The 22,641-nt window shown below is 39.0% G+C and overlaps 1 protein-coding gene across 5 annotated transcripts in view; it reads right to left on the bottom strand.

The window, feature by feature from the left end:
* Nucleotides 1–339: 339 nt before the first annotated feature.
* The window catches only part of ZNF638 (zinc finger protein 638), a 66,713-nt gene continuing 44,411 nt past the window's right edge, over nucleotides 340–22,641 (bottom strand). For 3 of the 5 annotated variants that reach the window (XM_030564054.1, XM_030564053.1, XM_030564052.1), the window contains exons 21-29: nucleotides 19,690–19,739; nucleotides 13,503–14,913; nucleotides 12,831–12,896; nucleotides 10,105–11,224; nucleotides 9,845–9,916; nucleotides 8,573–8,926; nucleotides 3,704–3,796; nucleotides 1,657–1,775; nucleotides 340–854 (exon numbers count right to left, since the gene is read on the bottom strand). In XM_030564054.1, the coding sequence (XP_030419914.1) occupies nucleotides 783–854; nucleotides 1,657–1,775; nucleotides 3,704–3,796; nucleotides 8,573–8,926; nucleotides 9,845–9,916; nucleotides 10,105–11,224; nucleotides 12,831–12,896; nucleotides 13,503–14,913; nucleotides 19,690–19,739 (3,357 nt within the window). In that variant the 3' untranslated portion in view covers nucleotides 340–782. The remainder of the gene's footprint in view (nucleotides 855–1,656; nucleotides 1,776–3,703; nucleotides 3,797–8,572; nucleotides 8,927–9,844; nucleotides 9,917–10,104; nucleotides 11,225–12,830; nucleotides 12,897–13,502; nucleotides 14,914–19,689; nucleotides 19,740–22,641) is intronic. The other 2 variants (XM_030564056.1, XM_030564055.1) reach the window with 2 other exon arrangements.

Here is a 22,641-nt window from a genome sequence, read left to right as displayed (position 1 = left end):
AGGGTAAATCTAGGGCCAGCTCCAGCTCCAATGACGTAAGAACAAAACTGCATTGATTTCAAAAGGTGTGGGATCAGGTCTTTAGAACACATGAAACTACAGTGAGCAAACAGATTTTTCCATTCCATGGCCAAACTGAAAAATCTGAAGAAAAAATATCAGTTAATTTCTAATCAAAATTGAATTTTGTTTGAGGAAGAAAAACCAGAGAAGACATTTTGTTTCAGAAATGTCAACTCAGAATGAACCATTTTGACATTTCCACAATTTCTGTTTGCAGTTTTTTCAACTGAAACTATTTAAATTTGACCCGAACTGGTAAATAATTGATGCCTCAAATAATATTTTTTTCAATCAATTTACTGTTCTCGGAAAACAATTCACCCAACTCTACATGAAACATGTGAAGATTGAAATTTCAATAGCGAAGATCTGCAAAGAAACACTAAATGTGGATCTCTGGAAGAGCTTCCATAAATCCTCTACAGTGATGTAGTAAACTGCTAAACATGAAATTACACCAAACACAATCACATGGTGTTAACTATACAGTAAGAACATTTATTTCAACACTTAAGAGTTCTCTCCCAAGCCAGATGATTTGATATAGAAATCAAAACCACCATACATTTTCTTCTGTCTTTGTCTACCTTGAACTCAAATTTATACAACATCAGAGCTTGTTTCTGAAAGAAAATTACAAATTAAACCATAACAAAAGACACAAAATTTACTGGACCCTAAATTAAATTGTTTTAAAGAATTCTTCTCTCCTCCTGAGATCACCTGGAACTAAGTTCTTCCCCCTCATCTTCCTCCTCATCTTCCCCATCCTTTTGCTTGGCCATGAATTTCTGTGGGGAAAAAGATTTTAAAACATCTTACTTTGTAGCCAATGACAAGACACCACGGTTAACACTTTATTCTCTCTGGCAGGATATGCATCATGTTCTAAAAACAATGCACATTTACGTGTACTAAACATCCAGAATCTGACCAACTCCTGATATTGACTAGACCCAATCTCCACCAAAGTTTGCCAGTTAATTTTGCCTAGAGACTCTCTCATCTTCAGGTCTGCTGGTCAAATGCACTTATCAATGCTCCTCTTACTCTCTCAAACCACACACCTGCACCACCAGGGAGATGATGTAAATGACTCCTAAATTAAATTTTCTGACTGTCAAATTAGTATCTTAAGTTACATGTGCAGCCATTTTAATCACAGTCTGGAGCCTTGAGGACTCACATATTGCAAGGCTAGGCTCTTATGGAGATTTGCCAAAGATGGTAAGACAAGTAATATCCCTCCCACACCTTCGTAAGAGGGGAAGATATCACAGATAGGATTTCTCAGCATTAAACTCAATGATCAGGGTCATTAAGGGGTTAATAATTTTATTTCTTTAATTTAAAATATAACTTCAAGAGTGTACTACAATTTTTATTTGATCTACAGAACATAGCCATGAATGTTATGGTATTGAAAAAAACAATATAATTTGCATCTTTCTGCAACTGGTTTACAAACCATTCTTTTCAGCTAGAACCGGTCAGATTAGCAAAACCACTACCTGAGATAATTAGCTGTCCACAGAACAAAATCTCAGGTACTTTATTACTTTGATTTAAAAAGAAAGAAGCAAAAATTGTTACCTCCATATTCTGCTGATGACGCAGTGTCTTGCAATGATTTTTCATAGACATTTCACCTGCGTAGAAGAGAGAGCAGATCTGACAGAAGTAGCCAGCCTTTGGAACAAGAAAATCTAAACCTTAAAAAAAAAAGAGAGAGAGAGAGAAGGGAAAAAAAGTTAAACAATTCATCAACAACTCTCAATTAAAATCTACCAGGTAAATTTAGCCAAAATACACGCGTGTGTGCATGTGGTGCTGGTGGTGGCCGTCTTTTGGTAAAGCTGGAAGGGATCACTAACTCTTCACCTGCATGCTAACCCCAAGAACCAAAATTAGTTATTTGGGTATTACAGCCCACAGAAGACTAAACCATTATGTGCCACAGGAACAGAATAGGAGGGACCAAGGTGCATTAGTTCCCAAGGCCCCGGAAATGGGGAAAAATTAAGCGAGATATATCCAGATAGTCTTAGCAAGTGACCTTCACTCCATGCAACAAAGGAAGGGGAAAATGTGCATGGTCACTGCCAACCTGACCCAGGGGAAAAACTCCTTCCTGATCCCACATATGTAGACCCTGGGCACATATAGTAAGACTCAACCAGCTAAGCATGTGAAAGACAGAATGCTCGGTGCCACCTCAGAGCACAGTCCTACCCATCCAGTGTCCGAGGTCTGATGAATCAGAGGAAAGAGATCAAAGAAAACCAAGAATATGTTGTGGTTTTGTGGAGGTAACCTTTCCTGACCCCCTGAAGCATGAACTTTAGGAACATAAGATGTAAGGTATAATTTGTAATTATTAAGTGCCTTGTTAGTCTTTGCATCATTTAAATCATTTTATATGTACTGTTCTCCCTAAACATAATACACCTCTACCTCGATATAACGCTGTTCCTGGGAGCCAAAAAATCTTACTGCATTATAGGTGAAACTGTGTTGTACTGAACTTGCTTTGATCCACCAGAGTGCGCAGCCCTGCCTCCCGCCGCACTGCTTTAGAATCATAGAATATCAGGGTTGGAAGGGACCTCAGGAGGTCTAGTCCAACCCCTTGCTCAAAGCAGGACCAATTCCCAACTAAATCAGCGCAGCCAGGGCTTTGTCAAGCCTGACCTTAAAAACCTCTAAGGAAGGAAATTCCACCACCTCTCTAGGGAAACCAGTTCAGTGCTTCACCACTCTCTGGGTGAAAATGTTTTTCCTAATATCCAACCTAAACCTCCTTCACTGCAACTTGAGACCATTACTCCTTGTTCTGTCATCTGGTACCACTGAGAACAGTCTAGATCCATCCTCTTTGCAACCCCCTTTCCAGGTAGTTGAAAGCAGTTATCAAAACCCCCTTTACCGCGTTATATCAGGTGGCGTTGTGTCGAGGTAGCAGTGTACAATTCATTACGTGAATTACGCAAGCATGCTCTAGATCATGGACAATTTTATACAAGCATCATGTCAGAATTCAAATTTCCTAATAAATTCCTTTGCCCTGTGCATGTAAATGCGTCCCAAATCCAGTAATTCAACATGGCTACAAAAACACTGCAAACAAAATTAAAAATTATGGCACCACAAAGATCAGTTCACATGGACATCTCAACTCTTAATATACAAAAAGCCTTAAATCTTAGGATATGTCTACACTGCAATTAAAATCCCACATCTGTTCAATTCCAGGGTAGACCCTCCAGTGTCCCAGAGCTCAGGCTCTAGCCTAAGCCCAAACATGTACACTACAACTAAATAGCTCCTTAGCCCAAGTCAACTGGCACGTGTCAGCCACGGGTGTCTAACTGCAGTGTAGACATACCCTTATGGAACAGAACACCTTAGCAAATCATTCACAGCACTAGAAATAAACCTTGAACAATCAAATAATTTGCTCTCTCAGGTGTAAAAAGGTATTTCATCCATCAGAAACATTGGATTATTCAATGTATGTATGCATATATTTTATTTATAAACATGCATAAGCAGTGCTCACAGTTCCTATAATTAAGATATTTGTTACTAAAATGAAGTTTTATTGGGATTTAGAACTTTAAACCAAGATTTTAGATTTTACCTTTTGGAGTGCTTGGTGTCTTCAATTTATCTGCTGAGGAATCCACTTTTCTTCGTTTAGACTCTGGTTCTGTATCTCCTGATCCCAATTCATCTGTTAAAGCCATAAAATAGAGTTTGTAGCAAGGACTTACACTAATCAAAAAAGTATTCGGTACACAGCTTAAATAGTTTTCATTAATATGGGAAGCAAACACCTGTCTATGACCGTTACTGCTTCATTCACTGTTTGCCAAGCTAGAGAGTTTTTTTTTTTTAAATAGACATAGGGATCGTATCACTAGATAAACTTGAAATTCAACATTTATGTTTCACTGTGTCATTGCAAGTACCTTTTTTCCAGCATGAAGCTCATTACAGACAAAAGAAGCACTGAACTGCTCTTAGTTTCTCCCTTGTAGAAACATCAGCTCAGAATTCATAGATTCCAAGGCTAGAAGGGACCACTGTGATCAACTCTGACCCCCCCTTATAACACATGCCACAGAACTTCATAAGAACATAAGAACGGCCGTACCGGGTCAGACCAAAGGTCCATCTAGCCCAGTAACTGTCTACCGACAGTGGCCAATGCCAGGTGCCCCAGAGGGAGTGAACCTAACAGGCAATGATCAAGTGATCTCTCTCCTGCCATCCATCTCCATCCTCTGACAAACAGAGGCTAGGGACACCATTCCTTACCCAGCCTGGCTAATAGCCATTTATGGACTTAGCCACCATGAATTTATCCAGTTCCCTTTTAAACCCTGTTATAGTCCTAGCCTTCACAACCTCCTCAGATAAGGAGTTCCACAAGTTGACTGTGCGCTGTGTGAAGAAGAACTTCCTTTTATTTGTTTTAAACCTGCTGCTTATTAATTTCATTTGGTGACCCCTAGTTCTTGTATTATGGGAATAAGTAAATAACTTTTCCTTATCCACTTTCTCCACATCACTCATGATTTTATAGACCTCTACCAGATCCCCTCTTAGTCTCCTCTTTTCCAAGCTGAAGAGGCCTAGCCTCTTTAATCTTTCCTCATAAGGAACCCTCTCCAAACCCCTAATCATTTTAGTTGTCCTTTTCTGAACCTTTTCTAGTGTTAGAATATCTTTTTTGAGATGAGGAGACCACATCTGTGCACAGTATTCGAGATGTGGGGGTACCATCAATTTATATAAGAGCAATAATATATTCTCAGTCTTAATCTCTATCCCCTTTTTAATGATTCCTAACATCCCGTTTGCTTTTTTGACCGCCTGTGCGCACTGCGTGGACATCTTCAGAGAACTATCCACGATGACGCCAAGATCTTTTTCCTGACTCACTGTAGCTAAATTAGCCCCCATCATATTGTATGTACAGTTGGGGTTATTTTTTCCAATATGCATTACTTTACATTTATCCACATTAAATTTCATTTGCCATTTTGTTGCCCAATCACTTAGTTTTGTGAGATCTTTTTGAAGTTCTTCACAATCTGCTTTGGTCTTAACTATCTTGAGTAGTTTAGTATCATCTGCAAACTTTGCCACCTCACTGGTTACCCCTTTCTCCAGATCATTTATGAATAAACTGAATAGGATTGGTCCTAGGACTGACCCTTGGGGAACACCACTACTTACCCCTCTCCATTCTGAGAATTTACCATTAATTCCTACCCTTTGTTCCCTGTCTTTTAACCAGTTCTCAATCCATGAAAGGACCTTCCCTTTTATCCCAGGACAGCTTAATTTACGTAAGAGCCTTTGGTGAGGGACCTTGTCAAAGGCTTTCTGGAAATCTAAGTACACTATGTCCACTGGATCCCCCTTGTCCACATGTTTATTGACCCCTTTAAAGAACTCTAATAGATTAGTAAGACATGATTTCCCTTTACAGAAACCACGTTGACTATTGCTCAACAGTTTATGTTTTTCTATGTGTCTGACAATTTTATTCTTAACTAGTTTTCGACTAATTTGCCCGGTACCGACGTTAGACTTACCGGTCTGTAATTGCCGGGATCACCTCTAGAGCCCTTTTTAAATATTGGTGTTACAGTAACTAACTTCCAGTCATTGGGTACCGAAGCCGATTTAAAGGACAGGTTACAAACCTTAGTTAATAGTTCCGCCACTTCACATCTGAGTTCTTTCAGAACTCTTGGGTGAATGCCATCTGGTCCCGGTGACTTGTTAATGTTTATCAATTAATTCCAAAACCTCCTCTAGTGACACTTCAGTCTGTGACAGTTCCTCAGATTTGTCACCTACAAAAGTCAGCTCAGGTTTGGGAATCTCCCTAACATCCTCAGCCGTGAAGACTGAAGCAACGAATCCATTTAGTTCCTCCGCAATGACTTTATCGTCTTTAAGCGCTCCTTTTGTATTTCGATCGTCAAGGGGCCCCACTGGTTGTTTAGCAGGCTTCTTGCTTCTGATGTACTTAAAAAACATTTTGTTATTACCTTTGGAGTTTTTGGCTAGCCGTTCTTCAAACTCCTCTTTGGCTTTTCTTATTACACTCTTGCACTTAAGCTGGCAGTGTTTGTGCTCCTTTCTATTTGCCTCACTAGGATTTGACTTCCACTTTTTAAACGAAGTCTTTTTATCTCTCACTGCTTCTTTTACATGGCTGTTAAGCCATGGTGGCTCTTTTTTAGTTCTCTTACTGTGTTTCTTAATTTGGGGTATACATTGAAGTTGGGCCTCTATTATGGTGTCTTTAAAAAGGGCCCATGCAACTTGCAGGGATTTCACTTCCCTGAATTAATTCCTGCTTTAAGTCCAATATCTATCTGTGACTGAACTAGATTGCATCATTTAGAAAAAAACCCACTCGATTTAAAAATCTCCAGTGAGATACCTGGATAAGCTGTTCCAATGGTTAATTACTCTGATAAAAATTTGCACTTTATTTCTAGTTTGAATTTGTTTAGCTTTGATTTCCAGCCACTGGATCCCATTATACCTTTGTCTGCTAGACTGAAGAGCACGCTATTACCAAATTTCAGTTCCCAATGTAGGTACTTAAGACTGACTTCTGTAGCAACATAGAAATTAAAACGTTAGGAGGACATGCAGATTGTTGTAACATTCTCAGTGCATTTCAGTTTACTGAAACACAAACTTATGTTATACAGGTGTAACTGACAGATATGCTGCTCAGTACTGAATTTTAAATACTGCACAGATGTCAACTAGTTTCATTTGGACTGGAGAACACTGATTCCATTAAAAAAAAGTAAGGGTCTGTGGAAAGAGTTTCCTGGTTAACTTGGTCTAAGGTAATACCAAAAAACATTTGCTTCTGGAGACATGCAGATTGATAGGTTCCCCTGACCTAGGAAATGATTGACTGCATTGTTATTATCAGCAGTAAACAATTATATTATGATTCTGCCCAAAGGCCTCAGTTAGAATAGAAGCATCGTTGTGCTTACTAGTGTAGAAAACAGAGGAAAAAAATCTTTGTGAGTATCTTAGTTCCCAAACATTAATGTACAGCAATATAAAGCTGCAGGACTTTGCAGCTTGAATTTGAGTAACAACTGGAGGCGTTTGTAATCTTGTAATCAACTATTTAGAAAAGCTGGACGAGCACAAGTCCATGGGGCTGGATGCACTGCATCTGAGGGTGCTAAAGGAGTTGATGGATGTGATTGCAGAGTCATTGGCCATTATCTCTGAAAACTCATGGCGATCGGGGTAGGTCCCGGATGACTGGAAAAAGGCTAATGTAGTGCCCAAAAATGATTAGGGGGCTGGAGCACATGACCTATGAGGAGAGGCTGAGGGAACTGGGATTGTTTAGTCTGCAGAAGAGAAGAATGGGGGGAGGGGTTTGATAGCTGCTTTCAACTATCTGAAGGGGGGTTCCAAAGAGGATGGATCTAAACTTTTCTCAGTGATGGCAGGTGACAGAACAAGGAGTAATGGTATCAAGTTGCAGTGAGGGAGGTTTAGGTTGGATATTAGGAAAAACTTTTTCACTAGGAGGGTGGTGAAGCATTGGAATGGGTTACCTAGGGAGGTGGTGGGATTTCCTTCCTTAGAGGTTTTTAAGGCCCGGCTTGACAAAGCCCTGGCTGCGCTGATTTAGTTGGGAATTGGTCCTGCTTTGAGCAGGGGGTGGGACTAGATGACCTCCTGAGGTCCCTTCCAACCCTGATATTCTATGATTCTAGAATACTCAAAACAGAGGATTAATATGCACACTCCTCCAATGAGAAAAGTGAGGAGTCCTTGTGGCACCTTAGAGACTAACAAATTTATTTGAGCCATAAGGACTCATTGTTTCAGCTAATACAGACTAACAGAGCTACCACTCTGAAGCTCCCCCAACAGTTCAGCATTTTAAAGTGGGTTCCATAGGCAATGTGGCATGGCACACTCTCTCATATTGTGAATCTGCAGAAACACTGTCATGAATGAGAACAGAATCAAGGAATAACTTTCTAAAGGCTGGGAGACTAGAGGAAGCACTAATGAGTACTGAATTTGCCCACCTCCTCATTGCTTGAAACTTTCCATCCTAGCATGTGCGCCTAAGAATCTGTCTCTACTGTTAATCTGTTCAACTTGACCTTTGGACCAGAGACTAGGGGGAAGCAAATTGTACCTGGAATCCTGGAGGAGTTTGGGGCCTGTAGAGGGGAAGAAGCTGAGAACAGTAAACATCAGTGTTCCTGAATTCTAGCTATGGGAATTCTATGATGTTGTGCCATGTAGTATACACTTAAGCCAAGCCAAAAAACCTGAAAGGGCAAAAATTAAAAAAAACAACAAAGCAGTTTCCAAAATGTTGTTATGAAAACAGCTACAAACTTCCCTTTAGGGTGAAAATGGAAGAGACTCCAATGAAAAATTATGAACAAACTAGATGACAAATCTCTACACCAGCTCTTACCTTTCACAGGTTTTTCAGAAGATTGTGAAGGCATCTCACTGCAGCCTTCCTGCTTTATATCTGCATCAGGCAGCAGACTTGCATTTAGATCAGGTAATAAAGAACTAGATACAGAATCTGTAACGGTTGTAGTCTGACTGTCTTCACTCAAACTATTTGATTCTGGGGTAGTCAAGGTTCCCTTTCCTATTTTCTCCTTGTTGGAATCAGATGTTGAGCTTTCCACTAATTCTGTTTTATCTGCTGTCTCCTCAGTGTTCTTGTCACACTTTTCTTGCTCTGTTTCAATAGGTGTCTCAGGCAGTGGAACAACTGGTCTTTTCCTAGGTCTACCTCTTTTGCCTGGGGTTTTCACTACATAAATAGAGAACAAAGAATTATATTTATTCATTTACCATGTATCAAACAGCATTTCTTCAGATTTATCAATACCCTTAAAATTACAAATGAAAATTTTAAGCATTTGGCAATTTTAAAAAAAGCCTTTTATATGTGCATGTAACTTTGTAAATGTGCTTCTCCCAGAGAATGATGAAAGGAAATAATTTTTCACCACATTTTGCTGATATTACGCAGTATGTTTTCATACAAATGTAAGTCTGAGATAAGTCTTTAATTTAGATTCATCTAGAAATCAGAGTTTAAAAACAGTTTAGAAAATATGTGCTAATAGATCTGTGACATGTACAGACTTATGTGACTGTTACAATTTTCTATAGAATGTGAAAAAATACAATTATTCCTTTTGGATTGACCAAACTGGCATTAAAGTGATGCCTACTGATTAAAATAAGCTAAAGTTTTAAAAGTTCCCTGTTGTAATTATGAAATTTGTGGCCTCTTCAATTTTTCCCCATCTGCATTGTGCATCTTTCCTTCTTCTCCATTAGTCATGTATGTCCAGAGGACTATCAATTGCACAGGGACTAAGTAGGATAATGGTTTAATCTATAAATCCTTCACTTCTGGACACCCATATTTATATCCTAACTTCAGGTCAGGAGTGGGGAAGATAATTAAAACAGGAGATACTGCATATCAGAACTGAAATGCATCAGCACTGATGTGAGAGAAAACTTGGCAGTACTGGATCAACACTATGCACTAGCATTGGTGAGAGTCATTCATTTTCCTTGCAACTTTATTCAAATTTTATAAAGCTCTCCCTGCTAAGCTCTCGCCCTTTTATACTTATTCTAAGATATTTGACCTTAATTTGTCTGCAGTTGTATATCACAAATGCTTCTGTCCATTTCTGGTTCTACTTCCTACCTGGAGGCTGATGCTTGTTCTTAGTTTGTCTCCCCATTTCATTTGACTCATGCGCTTTGCTCAGGCTTAGCTCTGTAATTAAAGATAATATTTAACTTCTAGGCTTTTATTTAGGTAGTTTGTTTTTTCTCTTCGTTGATACAACATCCAGTTATCTGCCCTGTCAGATACTGGCTACTTAGCGTAATTTTAAATGTCTTTATGTTAATTGTTTAATTACATCTTTTAAAATGCATCTATAAAACTGTATCAGTTCCTACCTGCAGACTGCTGCTCACTCTCAGTTTCTCCTTTGATCTCTTTTTCACTTGTCTTGTTCCAAGTTTCAGCTTTTTCAGTCTCCTCTGTATTTGCTGAAAGTGCCTCGTCTGCCTCCTGTTTATCTGCTACAAGGGTCTCATTTTCTATTTCCTTTGTGTCAGCTTCAAGAGTCACCTTTTCTTCTGACTTTGAGTTTGCAAAAATATCCTCCCCTTCTCGCCCTATGTCTGCCAGAATTTCCATTTCTTCTGGTCCTGCAATTGCAACAATATCCTCCTCTTCCAGGTTTGTGCCTATAAAAGTATTTTCTTCTTCTTCATCCTCCTCCCCAACTTCATCTACAGTAACAAAGTTTAGTTCCTCTTTTAAACGGTTGAAATCTGCCAAAAAGTCTTCGTCATCTTCAGTAACTTCATCTAAAGTTACTAGAGGCTGATCATCACTGTCTTCCTGTATTTCATCTACTGTCACTAAAGTACTAGGATCTTCAGGCAGCTGAGAAGAGATAAAGTCTCCAGGATCCTCAATAGCCCTTTTATCATCCTCTTCCTTAGGTTTTAAGGTCTCCTCAATATTCAAATCTGAAGGCTCATTTAGAGGGAGCTCTTCAACTTCTCCTATTTCATCCACAGTTACCAAGGGTTCTGCTTTCAGAAGATCTTGCTCCTCTGAAACTGAACTGGAGACATCTTTGGGTAAATCATGTGAAGAAAATTCTTCCTGTTCAGATATCTCATCTAAAGTAACAAGTGATTGTGGGTCTTTTACTGCTTCTGAAATCAGCTCCTCTTCTTCATTTACTTCATCCACAGTAACTAGACTCTGTGGGTCTGTTATTGCTTCTAAATTGGAGTCTCCTACCAGTTGTGCAGTCATCTCCTCCTCTTCTACAATCTCATCCAAAGTGACAAAGGATAATTCGCTCTCATCAACATGTGCTATGGAGCTTTTACCTTTCTTCCTCTTAGCAACAGGCTCAGAGGAAGAGTTATTTTTAGCAGAGTCTTTTCTTTTCCCCCGGGGGGGATTTCGTCTGGTTTGAAGAGGAGAGTCTGTCTCTTCTACAACCTCATCCACAGTAACAAACTCATCCAAGTTAAATGGGAAAAGCTCTTCTTCCTGTGAAATGTAAAACTATAAATTTAGTAGGCAAAGTGCACCAATGCTATAATGTCTGCCATCCACATTTTAAGACAGTACATGAAACTGCAATTTTTCAATTGAATTCAGTGGTTGTGAAAGGTATCTTCAGTTTGAATTTGACAGTGAAATTTTAAAGTCCAATAGTTAACCAATGTATCATACACTAAAATGGACAAATCCCACTGAAATCAAAGACATTTTATTTTGCACATGTGGCACAAAACAATTATGTGACTGGATACATATCAGCAGGAATATATACACAAGAAACTCATGGAATGAAAAGTAATAGAGACGTAAAAACTTGTTCCTGTAACAGTTTAGGCTCAAAGCAATTTGACTCTCTTTCCTATCAAACACCATAGCTATATAAAAAGCGACTGTACACTTATTCCTTATTTTTCGGTAGTCCTGGCAAAATCAAATTGCCAGTACAAAGAACTGACAGACCTGCAATGTCACATGCCATTTTAAGAAAGGAAAGAGAATACAGTCAAGTTTTTTTAAAATGACTTCTTTGGAACTCAAAAATTAAATCATTGTAGGTGGTCTTCTCAAATTTTGCAGACAATAAGCACTAAAAACAGTTTCTCTCTACCGATCAGAAAGCAAAATAGGACAAGAAGATTATCATGTAAGGCAGATGGAATATATAGCCAAGACTGGAGGGGAAGGAGAGAGTGGTTGGCTACCCATCTCTAACTAGAGCAAGTTTTGTGTCTTCTTTTTTCCCCTGCAAGTGGAGAAATATTGTGCGTCAAATAGCTGTAGAATGGTGAAAAATAAAGCTACACATCATCAATTCCTGATTAGTAACTGACTTTCCACATTTACTGTGACTTTTTCAATTTGCAGCATCTATACCATGTGATTTTAGCACAGCTCTGGAAATAGTGTCAGTCAACATCTGCTTTATGGTGAGCAAAGGAAGCACCTAATATTGAAAAACGGTGACTTCCCCCGCTCACCTCCTTCCTGCCAAAACCCCCAAACAATATGAAACAGAGGGACAGTCATAAGTTTAGACTTCTTCAACTCAGCTATTTGTAAAAACTATAAAAACCTAATCCCTACCAATCCTTTATTTCAACCAAAGGTATATCCGGAATGTAAGTATTGTTTCTCTCTAGCATAAAGCATACAAATTATTTGTTTATGGGAGAGGCACTGTTGTTATGGTTAGTTTTAATCCCTTCCATTATACCAGTTATTTGAGAGAGGACCTGGGAAGATTGTCTCTGTCATTCTTATCCCATGCCTCATAACTGCACTTGGAAGTAAGAGATCTAAGATAGACTATTAAATCTCAAATTTGCCTAACAGGCTCCTTTTTAAAGAAGGCGAAATTTAGGACCTAAAAATTACCCCTTCAAAAAAAGTTAAGCTTTTTATATTCCTGAAACAGGAAACTCAGGCTCTCTTTTCCCCAAGATGAACATATTTTACAGACAACTAATAAAAAGTTCTAATGAACAATATTCTGAAAAATCCACTAAGCAAGAGCTCTCAAGAAATAAAGCTAAACTCATTTTGTTCTCAAAGAAAATCGCTACTGTAAGTTCAGCTATGTTTGCTTCCTTACCTCTTTTGGTTTTACATTGCCACTAGAGACAGTTTTAGAAGTCTTACTAATTCGACCAGCAGGAATCTGCAAAATTAGACACAAATTTAAATGAAACACGTTAGCCAATCAACCATCTTGTCAAAAACAACTTCTTCTCTTAATGAAGGTCTTTTTAAATAGTCCAGATAGAGGCATTTGACTGCATGCTTGGCATGTACAGAACTAAGCCAACCACCAATTATAAGTCCAGGCATATAGTCTCTAGTACCAAGTCACCGGTAATGTCTTTTTTAGTTATCTGTTCACCTTTCAGCAACCAGTGCCTGTGTGGCATAATCTAGGACTTGACAAAGGAAGCATCAGCTCACAAAAGGAGAGAAAACTTCTTTCCCATTCAGAACTATACCAAGAACATAAAGTTATGACACTCAGTACAGACCTGCTTACAGAAGTTACCTTCCTGAAATTTTATCCAAGTAACATTTTCAAACCAGTTACATACTTGAGTTGTACACAACTGGTTGCTTGCCATCCTGCTACTCCAACTTGTCTGTTGGCCCAAATCGGTTCAATAGTTTATAGAAAGGGGAAGGGGAACATAATCTTACTGTTTCATATTCAACATCGGGGAGAAGCATCAGAGTTAGTTACTGGTCAGTCACATTGAACCAGCCTTCCTGCCCTTCTCACCTTATTGCTGTTGTCGTCTTTCTTCATGCTGGATGATCTACTCTCTCTCTCTTGAGACTGCTTTGAACTACCCCTAGATTCCACTCTTGAGTCCTTGTCTTGCTGAGATGAACTCCTCCCACTGCCTCCCTTTACAAGAACAGGACTTATGTCCAGTTTAGATTTGGTGACGCTATCTGGCAGACCTGATCTGCTGCCAGTAGCTCTTGGCTGACCCACTTCTTTCGATGAAAGTTTCTTCTCAGTAGCAGATCGGCTTCTGGTCTCAGGTTTTGAGGAAGCTTTCTGCTCCTCTGTTTTAGTTAGAGAAGTCTCATTTCTCCGCATCATAACTCTTGACTTTGATATATCAGGGATAGACACCACAGCCTTTAAGATTGTTTTACCAACAGAGGTAGGTTCCTTGATGGATACAAATGCTGCAGCTGACACACTTGCTTTGCTGGTTTCATCTATTTTAACTTGTCCCGGTCCTTTATTCTGATGTGCCTTGATTAAAGTTCGCTCATTCTTTTCATTAAGCACATTTTTTTCAATGTTCTCTATGTCTGTTATAACATTGTCCACAGGCTTTTCGGGTTTCTTCTCTGTGTCCACCCCAGTGCTGGCTACAGGCTTCTCCAGTTTCTTCTCCATGGCTGTCCCAATCTTAGCCATTGACTTTTCCAGTTTCTTCTCCAAGGCTGTCCCAACTTTGGTCACTGACTTTTCCGGTTTCTTCTCTATAGACACCACAGCACTGGCCACAGGTATTTCAAGTTTATTTTCCACTGTACCAGTAACAGCATTTTTTACAGGAGTATCCAATTTGTTGCTTGGTTGTATATCTTCAGCTGACAGCATTTCCACCGAAACTGCAGCAGAATCAGGTGGCACTGCTTCAGAAACAGCCTCAGCTGTTTCCACTGTTGCTGGTTTCACAGCAGAGTCCGACTGCACATCTTCTAGCTTGCCGACACTGGATAACTCTTCTGATGATCCACTGGCAGGAACACGCAATTCTTCAGGTTTCACTTTAGTTTCTCTTTCTGTTACAGTTGTGATAGCAGATTCCAATAATTCTGTTTCAGAGTTATCTTTAACTACCTCTTCCTTCTGAAGGTTGAAAGGAGGCAGCAGGATCTCTTCTGATTTAACTTTGGATAATTCATCATCAGCTGGTTTGGTTTCTGAGCCAGTAACTGCAACTTCAGATTCCCCCTTGGATGTTTCAACTTCCGATGGTTTTGTAGCAGAATCACGTACCGTTCTTTCAGGCTCCAACTCAGAGGCTTCTATCTGCACTGTTGAAGTCTCAGCTTTGACAGAGTTGGAAATGATTTCTTCCTTTGCCACACTAGTCTCTACTGGAGGATTAGCAGCTGCTGTTTGCACCACTCCTGATCCCTCTGGTTTTTTTTTCAAGTCAGAGCTAAATGTATTTAAAAAAAACAAAAGAAATCAAACTATGTTGAGAATTCCACAGTTATCAGTAACCTCTTGACGCCAATGGTTGGGATTTCCTGATGCATTAGTGGCTTAGCATTGGGAAATCTAGCCTATCAGCGTTAAAATGGTTAGACTATTGAGGTAAATAATTGATTACCTAATTGATTAGTTTACAATTTTTGTCTAATCCACTTCAGTACTGAAGAGCTCTTATAATTCAAATTACATTACTTACTTGTAGTTAGATTTCTCTGAAGGTACTATACACTATAGATGTGTCCTGTGACCTCAGAGCTGACAAGCAAGCTTAAATTTAGATTCCCTGACATGGGACAAACTGTGTACACAAACACACAAAACGTAACTTAGTTTTTCCTATATAAAAATAGTCTAAAACTATGGTAAATTTCTCAGCTCTTGAAGAGCGATGTTTGAAGATAATATCCTCTACAGTAACTACCCTACTGAACTTCTCATAAATGTTCAGAGTTTAACAAGCAGTTTCAGTTTCAACTGAAACGATCTCAGTTATAATTGTGGGAAAGGCCACGCGCAGACAGGGTCTCCTTTCTGCAATGCTATACTTTGCTGTTTAAGCTTACTGTCAGCTCCCAAGATGATAAAGCCCAGGATGACAAAGGTACAGCATAGCACTTTTCAGAGAAATTCAGTTACAGGCAAGTACATTATTTTTTCTCTGAAGAAAGCACTGTCTATAGACATTCTTGGGAAACTTTGTAGCTGGAGATGTCTAAACCTCCTTTTTCGTGATTCCTGAAAGTGGCCATCCTGAGATTACATAAAACTAGATGGAAAGATGCCAATACATCAATCAATTATGATGTTCTAGTTAGCTGATAAAACATATGTAGATGATCAGTCCAGAGGGGATAAACAGAAAACTGGTTAATAAGTGGATATGCACCAAGATGTGGATCTTTACTATGGTTTCTCAGATCCAAAGTATATAAACAAATATATGCACAACTACAGGAATCTTTGTGAAGGGCTGCCATTTTGTTAATACTCCTGGCATGCTGACATCAAGAAAGTTCAAAGCTGACGCAAACGGAATCAAACACCGAAGGCCCAACTTTGATGTGGTAAGAGATACATGTGTTAAAGACTACATTAAGTCAAAACAATTAAAGCAGCCAAAAATCAATAAAGAATAAATCTCCATCACCTAAGCACAACAAGATGGACACTTCAAAGTGCCTTGAAAACTTACTTCACACCTAACACCATCCTCTTTGCCACATATATTGAAGAGAAATAGGAAGAGTGGGGCTAGTTCTGTTTCAGAAGGTCAAGTATCACTATAGATTAAGCACAGTTGTGACCTATGTTGTTATTACGCATCAGAGAATCAGACGACAACTTGCAGGAAAATGCAGTCAAGCAGCTTCCATCTGTGATAGGGGATCTACTGCAGTCCTCCCCCTAAAAGGTGGCAGGCTCACAGCATTCCAATGTACAGCAGAAAAAATCTCTCTTGGAGTAATGGATCCTGTGTGTTTCTGAACAGCTCTTGCATGGAATTTTGGGAGTTTTCTCCCGTGCCTTATTGTTTACTTCATGGTAATTGGAGATCTCATAAAGGAATTAGAAACATTTTCTCACTTGCCCACTCAAATAAAATTTTCTCCTTCCAAAAATTTGATTGGAGTTTAGTCATTTCAAGTCAGTCATGTCCAAACATTGGTGGTTGGGGTGAAAGCATTTCAATTAGTTTTGACCAAACAAAACTAATCTGTTTCTCATGGCACAAATATTAAAACACTCATCAGTCGTGACAACGAAGATACTTTGGTATTTAACAACCTTAGAAAGACAGGTCTCTGAATACCAAAGACTCTTTTATGTTCCAAAAGTGAGATCCATTTCAAATATATTTCCCTTCTATTTGCTATACAGTAGCTCCCCGCGACATTTGCCTAGTGTTCGTATGTAGTAAAAAACTTATCTGGACATCTTGATGGAGTGCACAGCCAAAAGAAGAGTCCTGAAAGACTAGGTCTATTTAAGAAGCATGGAGATTTTGATCAAAGATAAGCTCCATCTCCCCGGCCAAACTGCACAGAGCTCAGCATCTGCAAAGGGGGAGAATCTGTCCATAAGCTTCTACTAGGAATGGAAAAAACAGCAAGTTTATTAAATAGCAGCAAATAATGCAAAACTATACATTACTTGCATCTTCAACTCCTTACAGTGAATGCTGTAAGTGCACACACATGCATCACCTATATAAATCAACTGATATCAGTCTGTGGATCTTCAGGACTGTGTGATCTGTCAGGGAGAAAAGTACCTTGGTGGTCTCCAAAAAAACATTAATCTGATAGATTCAAACTGGACTTTCATGGTCTGGGCTGATACATTCTGGGCAAGGAAGCAGAACTATGCAAGTTCAATGATGAAAGAGTGAGGCAAAAATATCAAGACGGTTGAAAATAATGGGTGCAAGGATTTGAAAGCCCTGCTATGTTTTGGGAAGGAAGTGCCATAATGCACTACCAGAAGGATATTTCCCTTTGCATAAAAAGGATAAACCCCACAAATATCTGATGCTCCAGTCTTGCATCTTCAGTCATTTGTGTAAACACCCACCCTCACTCAGAGCTGCCCATCAGAGTTAATAGAGGTCAAATAAAGAGTCAGCTCCAGCAACCCAAAAAAGAGCAGGCATCTGCCATAAAGGATGCAAGATAATAGAGGCAAATCCTTAATTCTCCATTTTAAAGTCAGATTAAGAAAGACTGCAGGTTAGTCTTCAGTTCTTCTGGAATCTTAATCTGGAACTGGAAAAGTTTCAACTACGTTTGCTGAAAGAAACCACCATCTTCACTATTAGAAACAGTCGGGATATTCATGCCAGTGGTTTATCATCCCAGCCAGAAGGCCTGGTAAATGGCTTTAGCCCATTTCTTCATGCTGGATTATGATCAAATGTCAAGAAACATTCCAAGATTTCTTAAAGATTATCTCAAACATCCACAGGAATCAGGAATACTGTTCCCCCTTCTCTCCCCAAGTTATCCTATCCCATTCTTCTCCACAGAAAAATTCCAGGGGGGAGGAGGGGAAGCGTGACAATAAAATAGAACTCTTCCCATATTATGGGACTTACTTTTTAGCTTCTTAAATGGTGATTATATCTCAAAAGGATAACAGGCCTGGTGAGAAAGGCTTACAAAGCTGAATGTAAGGATCATTCCGACATGGAGACAACTGCCTCGTAGGCTGAAAGGGAATCTGTACAGGGTGATGTTGGTAAGCAAAAACTTTATTTTGTCCATTTGTTCACCAGCCACAGTACTACTTTGTGCAGTATCTGGGACTCATAAGGATAAGATTAACTGTATTGTGCCTTATTGGTAGGTCAGCTGCTACCTAGAACCCATCAATTTGGAATCAGTAAGGTTACCTGAACATCTATATTGGTGTGACTCAGAACCACTAGCTCAAAAGTAGTTCCCCTATGTTTCCAACTTCCAATGTGCTCTGAACACCACTCGTAAGTTTAGGAATGTCTTAATACACTTTTCTTTTACATTCATAGCCTGATATTATTTTCAAAACCAGCATGCAGACCATGAGAGAACCATCAGAAGCACAGAAAATGAAGAAACTATGCTTTGAAAATACGACACCATTAGCAGCTGTGTGACATTACATATAAAGTCTTATAAAATGTTACTATACTATAGAATAATAGTGCACAACACTATAGTAACTTTACATTCAATGGTAAGTTTTGAACCATTATTAAAGAGCACTGTAGATTAAATATCTCTCTCACACACACACACACACACACACACACACACACACACACACACACACACACACACACACACACACACACACACACACAGAAGCGGATAAGAGTCACAGAAAACATGTTAAGGACAAAAAAAAAAAAATCTTTTCTCCACCTACAGGGAAGTACTTAGTGTGACCTGCTGTCATTTGAGATAAAAAGTATTTGCAAAACATGTTTTATATTCTAAAACCAATGAATAGTTACTCCATAATTAGATGTTTTACAATCATTCAGGCATACAAGGTGCATTTAAAAAAATTTCCATGGAGTATTACAAAATAATTATTTCCTTTTTCTGGATTCTGATGCTGAAGTTAATGGAAAACTAGTTTAGATATTTATCTAGTTAGTCGCCTATATCAATTAGACAGAAGTATTAAGTAAATTTAGAAAGCTGAATCACCTCCTCTAATTTGTTTTAGCATTTGGAAACAGAAGCAATAGATCTTGTGCCTTGATAAATGACAGCACTGAAAGATGAAATATAGGAAACATCTACTAGCCAAGTACAATGAGAGCTTTTTCAGCAATAGAGTCTTTCACCATAACTTAAGCACATGGGTGAAATCCTGGACCAGTTGAAATTAATGACAAAATTATTGACTTTAATAGGCCCAGGATTTCACCATTTCTCCATGCTCATTCAGACCCAAGACTCTCAAGCAAACACATTTTTTTTTAAAAAAAAACCTCTATGGAAGTTAAGAAAGTAAATGTCTCTGATACACAGGACAAAGAGAGAACTAAAAAAAAAAAAAGGAAGTGGCAGTAGGCAACTGCTAGCACATCTCTAAACAATCCAATTGCAGTTTTTTCCCATTATACACAGTTTGCTTTTGAGAGAAATGTGTAGTAGACTACTTAATTCAATCACAGAGAGCCAGTTTTTGAACAGTCCATACAGACATTAACTTAAATATCTGAAAAACATACCTTCCTTTACTTGGTTCTTGGTTTTTCAGCTCTTTTTTTGTAACTTCATCCTATAACATAAAATCACCAAGTGTTGAACATCTATGAAATTCAGAAATAACAGCACAAAAAAGTATATATGCCCAATACATCCAGTTAAAAGCACCACATAGCCCATTCATAACTACACCCGAAAGATCAAATGACAGTGAATAATGCAAGTCATTCTAAAAGGTCTTCTCATTACAGAACACATTTCGTAAGATGTGTTTTAGCCTGATGTCTTCTGGCTCTTTATAGCCGTGATGACTTTGAAACGACTCAGCATTTAGTTTTTGTTATGTTGGGGGGGGAGGGGTCAAACATATTTCCCCTGTTCTAAGCAGCACTCTCTTTCTGGTCCTTAGTATCCCCACCAATGTAACAGATGTAGTCCTCTGATACAACCATGGTTTGTCTGTCAAGAGACAGATATGCAGAGGACATAAATTATCCTTAAATAATAAGATATTCTAATGTATGTTCCAAATACAGCAAATGTCACAGCTTTACTAAGCTAAAGGTTTGACTCTGCCCTCCAAAATGTACTGATGTGACACTTGTTTCTTAGAGGATAATCAATCCATTTTGTTTCTAAAATAATTAAACTCACTTCTTAAAATTTAAGGACTATGTCCTCTGAAAAGCAAACCACTAACAATCCAAGCTCTCTAGCTGCTATGATGGGGAGTAAAGTTCTAACAACCTTTTAAGCAATACAGGCTTTGGTTCAAAGTAGAAATATAGCGTTATAGAATATCACCTTTACAAAGAACTGCAGGTATACTCTAATGAAAAACTGTTCTGGAACCCATTTTCAGATGATACTATTTCAGTATTATCACTTCTCTCCTATCAGTCCAACACCAGATTTTAGTAATAAAGAGTAAAGAAAGTCAGTTTGTACACTTTGTAACTGGATCATGCTTGGAAATAAAAAAAATATAGCTTGTTTATTGGTTTTTCAGAATAAATTAAAAGGTTATGGGAGGCTTTTCAGAGGAAAGAATGAAATGGGGAAATAGAGCTGGCACTCTTGCGCTCTACAGAATGTGGAAAACAGGATTTTCAGCTTGTAAAACTCAAAGAACGATGATGCACACTGAGAGGTTGCTGGGATCTGAAGCAGCAAGGAACAAAGGGGGACTCATCCTCTCCCTACTCAGGTGACCCACTACAGGCACTTTCCTCTCCTACCCAGCTATGCATAACAGAACTCTGAAGCACGGGAAAGTACACCTACGAAGTACAGATTTTTGATTGTGGGGTGAAAATTGTAAGGCATAGATTAGATTAGAAAAGTGCTAGATAAAAGCATGTTTAAAGGACAATATCAGTTCTAATTTAGAACCAAACAATGTAGGTGTTGTAAAAGCATCTTTTTTACAACATCTAATATAAATATTTCCAAATGTTTTAAAAATATCAATAGAAATGTAATAAAAATAGATGATGCTCCCCTGCATTGCAAACGACGTGGTATTGCGCTAGTACATGAGAACATGAAAGTAAACTGATTTTCAGTTTTAAGATGACATTCAGCTTTAATAACTTTAGGTGTTACTAGTATCATACGTAAGGAATTTTTTTTAATATCAAATGGGTTTTAACATGAATGTTCATTTAAGCATGGTTGCTGCTAACAATGTTGATATACCTTGCTTTCATGAGGCTAGAAGATGTAGCAACAATATTATTCTATGTCCACACCTATATGCCATCTTCAGATGTATGGACTGTACACATATAGGTGTGTTTACATTAGATAAGTTAGTATTCATACCACAACAGCCGCCAAATGGTGAAACACCATCAGCATCACCCACTTACATAGGCATGGCTCAAGACATTTTTACCACTGTGTCAAACATATAGGCTTAGGCGTTTTCACTACTGTCAAGACCACCTGTAGGTTTTCATAACAGTCGTAAAAACGCCTGAGTCCTATCTACCCAAGTGCTTGTATGCTGATGTTGCCATGTTGTTGGAGACTGTTGCTGCTATATGGACACTAGTTTTTCCCTTGTATCGTCCAAAGCATAGAGGAGGAAAAAAATGCTGCTCTGAAACCAAAGAGTGCTGGAAGCTGCTCTTTGTTTGCACTGAGCTCTAATTTGGTTAAACATGTATTGTAACAAAGTCATGTTATCTGGTGCTGAACAAGATATGGGCAAGTGTTACAGAAAGCACATTTGCATCTTACAATGCATCTGAAGGAGTGGCCCTTGGGTGCTGTTGTCTGGACTTTACTGTGGCTACTTGGATGATGCGGGAGTTCAGGACAGGGTGGGAGAATAAGAACTCAGCTTCCTTAGCCACAAAAAAGCACTGCTTATCTGCCCTCTTGGAGGTAGGAACACAGGCAGTTGGTGTATGCTATACCAGTTCTTGCTCATTCCAGTATGGCCTTGTTCAATGGGAGTGCTACTTGACCGGATCCCATAGGCTAGAGGATGACCAAGAGCGTGTGTTGTGGATCCTGGATCTCCTATAAGGCAATTTGGAGCTGTTCTGCCACTCTCTGAAGCAGCTCTTTGAATTGTCTGTGGTTGTCCAGAGGAGATAGAGGCTGGAGCAACTGCCTCATTGGGCAAGAAAGATGAAACACCTGTCAGTTCGGGTGGCATCAGCAGATTTGGCTAATTTTCCTCTTCTTCCATAGGCTCAGGAGGTTCCAACCAGAGGCTGCAGTGGGAGGTTCACCAGACCTGAATATCTGAATTGCTCGGCCCATGGCTGGGACTATCATATTAATCCAGCACGTCACCTTAGTTTCTTCAGCATCCTGGGTATCATGGGGATCGGGCATAAGTTCCCAGGGGATCAGGCAGGCATCTGACATGAAGCCCAGACTGGAGCAGAACACTTAGCCTTCCTTGTACAGGTCTGTGGCAAACCGGTCTATTGACGGGTATCCTCACTTGTGAAAGATGC

Source organism: Gopherus evgoodei, chromosome 5, assembly GCF_007399415.2.
Source record: "Gopherus evgoodei ecotype Sinaloan lineage chromosome 5, rGopEvg1_v1.p, whole genome shotgun sequence".
Taxonomy (NCBI): Eukaryota; Metazoa; Chordata; order Testudines; family Testudinidae; genus Gopherus; species Gopherus evgoodei.
This window is presented reverse-complemented; position numbering and strand designations above follow the sequence as displayed.